Below are 9,362 nucleotides of genomic sequence, written 5' to 3'. Positions count from 1 at the left end.
TAATTTTCAATTTATCACATTAACCGTAACATCTATACTAATATTATAAAGAGCGCTGGAAATTGCACAAATTTTAAACCTGAAGCATCCATGCTACAAGTAATGAAAAATGACAAAAAATTATATAAAAATGTTAAAAAAGACTATAATGATGATGATAAATAAATCAAAATACTATATTTTGTTCAAATTATATGTTTTATTTTATGTGGTAGAATTTAAGTAGAATTTTATATAGGTCTTGGTAGATTTTGGTAGATTTGAGGATCGTTTTTGGTAGATTATCTGATGAAAAAGTGGTCACACTGGCTCTTTGTTACCTACCTTTTATTCAAGAGTCTAGTGCTAGCTCCCGCGGTCTTTATAGTCTTTCGTGCGATATTATTAAGATGCCTATATTTAACTAAGAATAGATTCAACACGACAGTAATTTATCATGTTTTGTGAATTTTTATTAACTTTGCTGTTTGTTTACACATCAGCAGTTATTAATGATATGACTGAGAGTTCATTTGGTAAACATACTGAAGGAGTAATAGCTGCATTTGGTGATTTCAATTCTGACGAATTAACTGATGCTTTTGTTATACTAAACAGTACTAGTGTGGAAGTTCTCCTGGCATATGACAAGGAGCCGTTCTTGAGACCATCGTCGTATGCTTGTAATTTTAGCAATATAATTATAACCAGTGTGGTTCCTGGAGATTATGATGGAGATGCTTACATGGACATCCTAATCACTACACAAATCCAAAATGCTACAACAAATCTTCACGATGTTCGAATTTTATGGGGTGGTATGCCAACATTGAACTGCTCAGATGCTCTCCTCATTAAGGCTATAACCATTGGCCAACCACTAGTGATGGACTACAATCGTGATATGACCCTTGATTTATTTGGCATGAATACACAGCAGCAAAGAGTTTATTGGGTATTTGATCAGTCAAGAGGAACTCCTAAAGAAATTCCAATGGCCGATGATATTTCGAAAGAAATTAAACTACCACACTCCCACTCATTTCTCGATGTCAATGATGACAATGCTGCTGATCTCTTAGTAACCACTAAACTTGACATTGAAATATGGCTGAATAAAGAATCCAGTGGCTTCAAATATAACAATAGTATTGAGTTGCTTGTTGGTCATACAACTATTTATGGGCAAGCCTTGTTTATTGATGTGGCTCTTAAAGGAGAGTTCTTTTTAGTTCTTCCAGTTTGTTCTGACACTGAATGTTTTAATAGTACCATTCTAATATATGACAATCATGAGTGGCATGATCTTCAAATTGATTTGAATGATGGAAAAGGAACACTTTGGAGGTTTGCGCCTCCTAGAAATGAAGTATACCTGGACACTATAACTATGCGCAGTGGAGATTATAATATGGATGGATATCCAGATATGTTGATGACTTTGAGTCCAATGAATAGCAATGAAACAAGAGTTTTCCTCCTTCACAATATACCTTGTACTTTGCCAGGATGCAAGTTTTCTAGAACTTTTCAGGTCCAATGGGAAATATTCAATTCATTTGGAAGCAATGTCATAATGGGCACCTTTTATGACTTCTATATGGATGGAGTACTAGATATAATTTATGTTAAGAAGAATACAACAACACAAAGATATACCATGCATGCCTTTAGAAATAGCTTAGAGTATGATACCAATTTCATTAAAGTAATTGTAGTAACTGGTCTCACAAATGAAAAAACTCCCACAATCAATGGTACTCTGTACCAAAGGAAAGGAACATTTGGTAAGTAGTTTTTCTATATTAACTGAAATGGACTACAGTATCATCACATTTCTATTGTCAAGTAAGCCTTCTGATGGTTATTTTCGTTTCTTGTTTCAGGTACTAATTTACCAGGCCCAAAAATTGGCTACAATACATGGTCTCAAGAAGGAAATTATAGAACAGGAGTATGTGCACAGTTACCTCAATCTGCATATTTTGCTTTACAATTACCATACTCAATATTTGGACTGGATCGAACACCTAATTTTGTTGACACATTAAATGTTGGACTTTCTGGTCATACCAAAAGCTGGACTCAAATAATTCCTAATTCTCAAATAGTAGTTATACCAGCACCTCCTAATGATCCATCTCAATGGAGAGCACAGTTATTTGTGACACCTAGTAAGGTCATTTTGAAAAGTGTTTTTGTATTAACTGCAATCATAATAGTCATCACATGCCTTGTGCTGTATTTGCATTGGAAAGAAAGAAATGACCGACAAGATATTATAGAAATAGATGAAAAAACATATGTCAAAATATAGAAGTAACAATCATCACTGGTAATCCAAGGTTAATGGACTGTGATATTGATGTTGGTTAGGGCATCACAAATGTACCTTGCTAATTTAATTATTATTCCTGTTAATAAATATGTATATTATACCTACAATAAAATTATGTTTAAGATAAATGTGTCTTCGATTAACTGACATTGATTTTTAAGTTATATCAAAGCACTGAGACAAAATATATTGTATCATGTCTGTTGATTGATTTAGATGTAAGTGATCTTTTTATTAAAAAACCTTATCTCAAAAATGTTTTTCATTTATTATTAACAAGAACTTTAAATTATATTTTTAACTAACTTTATGAATTACCACGCTATTACACGCCAGCATGACGATTGACGACGCAGACGCAGACAAATCGTGCCATTTCATCGATTTTACGCGATTAGCCCATACCCCATAATTACGTTTGTCGTATCGATAAGATTTTATCACGGCGCACATCCTAGCCCGGTAGGAACTTAGATTAATAAAACCTAGATAGATAGTCAGTGCACGAAAGGTGAGGCAGATTTTAGTGAGCCAGAATGGCTTACTCGTAAACGTCACATGAACTGTCAAAGTGAAAAATTGGTAAACACGTCCGACGACTTTTAATAAATTATGACGGTTTGTGCTGTGAAAGGGTGTCTAAATACATCAGAAAAACTAAATAAAGTGACCAGTGTTACATTTCATAAGTAAGTACTACGATTCGACGCGTATTTTGCTTGAATTTGGCTTTCAAAAATTAAATACGGGAATGATACCAGTAACAAGAAAATTTATTTCCCAATTGTTCGCCGTACAAATACACTTCCTTTTTTTATGAAATCGAGACTTTTAAGTCGATTTATCTTATTGTAATTAGGTAGGTACTTTGAATTCAATAAATAAGTAAGTACATGATGCGTTTTGTTTTTGTTAGTTATAAAATAATTAAAAACGTATTAAAAATTTCCCTACTTTCGGGAAAATCGCCTTCACTGTCTACACTCCTCAACAAAATTGACACTAATGACATAAGATTTTTGCCTCACTCTTGACGAAGCGTTTGTATGAAAACTATCCATCTAGGTTTTATTAATCTAAGGGTAGGAAGTCATTAGAAACGATAATTGGATTCCGAATGGGAGAACCAGGATCACGCCAAAACGCCTAGTAGGTATAACTCGAAAACGAGTTTGTTATATTTGGAATAAATAAGAGCAAATAGTTTTTATAATTTTAATTTTATTTTTCTACGTCATGTGTATATTATTTTGCACATATTAGTGCTTAGTCAGACTGCAAACATGGGCACAGTTTCTAGAGGTCAGAGCAAGATTGGAAAAATAACAAATATTGTATGCAGGTAGCATCAAACAAGTGTTAAAGACAACATTAAGGAATCAGCAAAAGTGACCCAATTATTCTATTACATAGAGGTAATAAAAATATCACTCATGTGTGCAGTCTGGCCTGTATAATAGAGTACAATAGTGTTAAAATAGCATAATAAGATGTCAGCACTACATGCTATAAATAGGTACTTCAATGTTTAGATTTTTTGTGCTTCTTGTCCTTCTTTTTCTCAAGCTTTTCCAGTTTCCTGAAACACAATAATAAGCTTTAGATATAGTAACATTAACTATTCGAGGCAAATCATTCATTATCTTTAGGTTGAATATTTATATTAGTAATGTACAAATTATTCATACTATAAATTGATACTAACTTGAGTAACTTTTTCTTTTGTTTTTTGGTTAATTGACTGATCAAGTCCATTTCAGTGAGATTGGATGTGTCAGAATCTTCAATTTTGGTTGCTGCCAGAGGCAGAGCACCTGGTTTCATCACGAGCCCTGTATCACGCATTTGTTGCATGAGTGTTGGCACGTCTGGCTTTGCTTCTTCTTCCTCCGGGGCCGAGGTGGATGCTTGCAGAGCGCGGGCCTCACTCATAGACAATGAATACATTGAACATTCCTTATCTGAAAAAAAAAAAAGAACCAATTTATTACAAAGATGAAGAGATTATTAAGTATGATATGTTTTAAGAATTGTGGTAGTCATTACCTGTGTTAATATGGCCCCATTTGTGACATTTTATGCATCTCACATTTCTGACAAGAATGCCAAATGGTTGATCCCTGATTTCATTGTCACCTTTACAATAACTCTCCCTTGGTGCATTGTATTTGCGCTGCCATTCAAATTTATACTCTGGCTCATTATCTTCTCGTTCCCTTTCTTTTTTTACGCCAGGTGGAGGCTCATACATAAAATTTAAACTTAATTTATCTTTGCTGTCCTTGCTGAGTAAAGCCCTGTAATGAAAATAAATTTGTAACATCTCAATGAAACATTGTAATATTTAATGTTTAGCAACAAATGTCTGGAGTACTGATTATCATGTTTACAAAATCTTATACTGGTGGCATATAACTTGTGACTCAAGTTCTTGAGATTAAATATGATGTATGTAGTTGAATTGAATTCTTACTTATTTTCGTGTAATTCTTGCTCTTTCTCATACTGCACACGTAGCTCCTCTTGCTTCTTTTTGTAAGCTTCTGTTTTCTGCTCGGCCATCCATACCTGAACAGCAAAATAAGGAGATTATTAAGTGACCAATAAAAGATTAGGTGATATATATTGTATAAAATGATAATACATACTCGTTTCAGATTGTCCCGTGATGCAGGATGAAAGAATTTCTTACACATATAATTATTGAAACCTTTCCCCATGTTTGATGTATTGTTGTTCACACACTACAAGCAAACCCCTTACTGGAGCTTCAAAAATATACCACACTGATCGATAACGGTTTCGTGTAATGGAATAAATTACTACTGCTTTATATCTTAAATTTAAAATTATTTTATAAAGCTACGCAGTCGCACACAAAAACATCGCCATATTAAATTGACTGACAGATAGCTGACGTCTGACGTCAGTCATCAGTGTCAGTGCCATTGCCACAGATTAAAGAGGACATTGGAAAATGCTGACATCGCCATTGAGTTAATAAATAGAATAGAATAGAATTTATTCATTGCTCTAGAAGCAAGCATTGTTTGTTTCCGCTGTAAAAATAATATTATACATGATAGACCATAAAAATTCAAGGAAACGGTGCCAATGAAAGGATGATGGGCACAAATGTATGGAAAGTGGTACCCGCTCCAATAGCCATAACCAATATATATTTTACTAGCTTTCCGCCCGCGGCTTCGCGCGCGTGGACTACATTATCTACATATTTTACGGAACCCTATTTTTTCCAAAATAAAATTTAGCCTATGTTACTCGTGGATAATGTAGCTTTCGAATGGTGAAAGAATTTTTAAAAACTGTCCAGTAGTTTTTGAGCCTATTCATTACAACCAAACAAACAAACAAAGTTTTCCTCTTTATAATATTAGTGTAGAAAAGGCCTTTAGATGTAGGAAAATGTCTGCTATGGGGCCAGTTCTAATTCACGTTTTGAAAGCAGTAATTCCACTAAGTATTATAATGAAAGTATAACTCAATCATCCATGTATACGAGTATGTATTATGACTACAATCTATTAATATAACTAAAAGAAGCATTGAAAAGGAAAGGATTATACCTACGATGAACTACCCAAGCTATTAGCCCTTTATTCGCTTTCATCATCATCATCATGATCATTTTAGCCATAGGACGTCCAGTTGAACATAGGCCTCCCCCAATGATTTCCACAATGGCCGGTTGGTGGCGGCCTGAATCCAGCGCCTTCCCGCTACCTTTATGAGGTCGTCGGTTCATCTTGTGGGTGGACTTATTGGGTCTTGTGGGTTTATTCGCTTTAGCAACCCATCATGGGTTTTCTTAAGAAGTAATAAAACTTTAACCCCTTTATTAATAAAAGTTACACCCTAGTTGAACTCCGGCTTAAATTGTCATTTGGTATGGAAATGTCATTTTAATCCAAGGTTCTTCCTAGGTGTAACTTTTTATTAATGGGGGTAGTACTTCTTTAAATAAAAATATTAATTCACAATTATCCCCATCAATAATTATAGAGTTAAGGAAGGATGCTGGATCCTTCCTGCCTCGCATAACCTAAGTACCATACGATGGACACGTATGATACTTCTTCTTCTTCTTCCTCGGTCCCTCACTGATGAGGATCGCGACCACAGATAGTGTTCCTCCACAGACTGCGGTCATAAGCTGTGTGGACCGCACGATGCAAACTCCCGCCCACCGTCTTCCTCACCGCGTCCGACCATCTCGTCGGTGCCCTGCCCCGAGCGCGTCCCCCTTCATACTGTATGATACTTAGGTTACACAAAAAGTATCTTAATCTTCGAACGCAACCAGATCTGAGGCTGGTGGCCATAGTAAATGTTGTTCGTCTTGGTAAGACCTTTCAAATGACACTACAAACATAACTATTGGAGCCGGGTACCATTCTGCAAAAAAGTATGAATATCTTCGTACACAACCAGATCTGAGGCTGGTGGTCATAGTAAAAGTTGTTAATCTTGGTAAGACCTTTCAAACGATACTAGACTCATATCTATTGGAGCCGGGTACCATTTTGCCCATTGTCCTTTAAGAGAGTTGGCATCCATCACTGGCGGACGATTGACATGACCCCATTCTAAAGTGGCGCCATCTTGGTGAGTGCGAATGCGATAGTCCTCCTACCTACCGCTTCAGCGCTCACCAGTTGGCGCTACTGTCATCCCTACTAGCAAGTGACAGTGACCTATTCTACAGTGGAGCCAATTTAACCCTCATCAATAAAATCGGAACATATGATAAATAAAAACATAATATTATTAAGGTTGGCGTACACCGATTGATGTGGCGTTTTATTATTCGCTCTTTGAATGGCCATGGCTCTGTGGTGCTATTTAAAAAAAATACAGCTATAGTGATGTACCATGTATCTTTTGACCAATTACTTTATCGACTATCGACAATCATTCGCAATTTACTTTTTTAGATTCTAATTAAAATTTAATTTATGTATAATAAATATGTAATTACAAAAAATAAAATAATTGAAGTAAAGAAGAAGTTATTTGGAAAATAATTTATTATGAAATTGCATTTTTGCTATTGTCACTTTTAATACTTTCATTAATTTAGACAAACACTGCTTATGAAGTTTTATATAGCTCTCCCATTTCTATATGCTTTGTAAGATTCTTAGGTAAAGTAAGACTAAGTCTTACATCATTATGTATCTTAACATTTTGACATTCAATGTTGTTAATAAAAATATATCGATATTATATCTTAAGCATATCATGTGCACATCTCTTTCTAATATTTCTTTATGTTGGCAGCAATGAAGTTACGTTTCTAAACTGTCAATGTCATGTCATACTTGTTGAATGAATCGTTTCGTCGTTGTTGTCTGTGGTCTGTGGTGTCAAGTACGCAAAGTGGACTGAATTTGCTGTGCTAGATTTATTTGCTAAAGGCAACAAGTTTCTGCGTTTCTTACCTATCTAATCAAATTTTACATTATTGTGCAAATCTCAATAAGAACATCAATTCCAATTCCTGAAATAATATTTATATAAAACTTTCTAAAGGGTTCAGTGCACAGTGTTAAAAAGTATAACTACCTCTAATAAATTCAGTGTTATTTTGTATTACACACTGCGTCAGATAGATAATGTTTCTAGATAAATTTGAACAGTGCAGTTATGCTTCGTTATATACTCAAAAATATAATTTTGTGTCCATAACTTGTGCGAACTGTTAGTTCTTCCAAAATAACTCACTTATAAAATATTTCTCAATCCACATTTGCTTATTGTCATCATTGTGTTGCTACAAGTTTAACACATTCATACTTTATCATGTGAAGTATTTTTAGAATCCAACTGACTGTGTTTGAGTTTTGTACCTTTGCAGACTTAAGTTTTTGCTTAGTGATTTGTGGTTGGTGTTACTGGAAATTTCATTGTGTGTGTACCTATGGGTGTATAAAACTGTTACTTTAATCATAACCAGGATAGTTTGATTCATTACTTATGGTGAGTCTACTTGTTTATTATTTATTACAAGCTTAATTTAATTCTGTAAGTAATTTTGTTTGTTTTCCTGAATATGTTAAATACGTGTTCCTAATCATCACAGTCAAAAAATTATATGAATAGTTTGTTATAAAATCCTATTTCAATTTTTTTTAGGTTTGATGTGCTACAAATGCTACAATGCTCCTAGTATTGTGCATTGTATCAACACACATTTCACTCTTCAATAAGAGTCACCAAATTCGTAATTAATTCAAAAGTATTGTAGTGTTTACCATATTACCTCTTAGATTGATAATTTGAAGTTGTGGTTTTAATTCCAGAATGATGCATGAGCATTATTCATGTTCTTACCTGATTGATTCTCGATTGCAGACTTTACTGTAGGTATTACTTATTATTTTTATTGTCTAGTAACCATAGTTTAAGCTTTGCTTAGTTTGGGACTAGAAGTGCATTGTAAAATGTCCAAGGATATTATTTATTATTGTTACTTAAAATACAGAGACAAATTGTTTTAAAATCCGTTAAAAATATTATAGCATTATAAGTTATTTATTTACATTCAAATTATTAAAAAATATCCTTATCTTAGGTCTGGAAGAATTTTTGTTGTTTCTGTTTTGACAAAATTAACCATTACGATAAACATAAATATTAAATGCACTCACATCAGATACAAGAATTGGAAAAAACAACATCTGATATACTTGGCTGTTTACCAATTTGCAGACTTTGAATTTTGTAACATTCAGAATCTATTTCAAGGTTATCCATTCTTAACTGGAAACTGACTTAAGACCTGCAAACCTATCTACATCATACTTTAAGGGGATCCTTATCCCTCGTAGAATAGAATAGAATAACTTTATTATTTCAGTAAATATGGTAGGCACTAAAATAAAAATGTATTTTTTTAATTTATTAATCCTTCAGCTAAATCTAATAAGAAAGTTTCCATTATCATCCATTGCTTCAACTGAGCCCGACCCAAAAATGATCTTATCACTTGTCTGTGAAGAACAAAAAAATAAAATTTATCTAT

At 33.8% G+C, this 9,362-nt stretch overlaps 3 protein-coding genes across 4 annotated transcripts in view; 2 read left to right on the top strand and 1 right to left on the bottom strand.

The window, feature by feature from the left end:
• Positions 1–426: 426 nt before the first annotated feature.
• LOC135071759 (T-cell immunomodulatory protein) lies at positions 427–2,567 on the top strand. The gene is made up of 2 exons (XM_063965549.1): positions 427–1,766; positions 1,866–2,567. Exons 1-2 carry the CDS (start codon positions 437–439, stop codon positions 2,294–2,296), a joined length of 1,761 nt encoding a protein of 586 aa, XP_063821619.1. The 5' UTR covers positions 427–436; the 3' UTR covers positions 2,297–2,567.
• Positions 2,568–3,518: 951 nt separating this feature from the next.
• LOC135072242 (corepressor interacting with RBPJ 1) lies at positions 3,519–5,231 on the bottom strand. The gene is made up of 5 exons (XM_063966184.1): positions 4,966–5,231; positions 4,791–4,885; positions 4,364–4,614; positions 4,023–4,278; positions 3,519–3,896 (listed from the first exon to the last, which is right to left on the bottom strand). Exons 1-5 carry the CDS (start codon positions 5,035–5,037, stop codon positions 3,839–3,841), a joined length of 732 nt encoding a protein of 243 aa, XP_063822254.1. The 5' UTR covers positions 5,038–5,231; the 3' UTR covers positions 3,519–3,838.
• A 2,462-nt stretch (positions 5,232–7,693) lies between these two features.
• The window catches only part of LOC135071768 (receptor-type guanylate cyclase Gyc76C-like), a 31,485-nt gene continuing 29,816 nt past the window's right edge, over positions 7,694–9,362 (top strand). The window contains exons 1-2 of one of the 2 annotated variants that reach the window (XM_063965563.1): positions 7,694–7,893; positions 8,158–8,317. The gene's annotated coding sequence lies outside the window, so the exon portion shown is untranslated. Of the gene's footprint in view, positions 8,318–9,362 lie in introns of both variants that reach the window. The other variant, XM_063965564.1, reaches the window with a different exon arrangement.

The sequence above is a fragment of the Ostrinia nubilalis genome, chromosome 5, assembly GCF_963855985.1.
Source record: "Ostrinia nubilalis chromosome 5, ilOstNubi1.1, whole genome shotgun sequence".
NCBI classification, from domain to species: domain Eukaryota; kingdom Metazoa; phylum Arthropoda; class Insecta; order Lepidoptera; family Crambidae; genus Ostrinia; species Ostrinia nubilalis.
The sequence above is the reverse complement of the archived record's forward strand: the minus strand, read 5'-3'. Positions and strand labels throughout refer to the sequence as shown.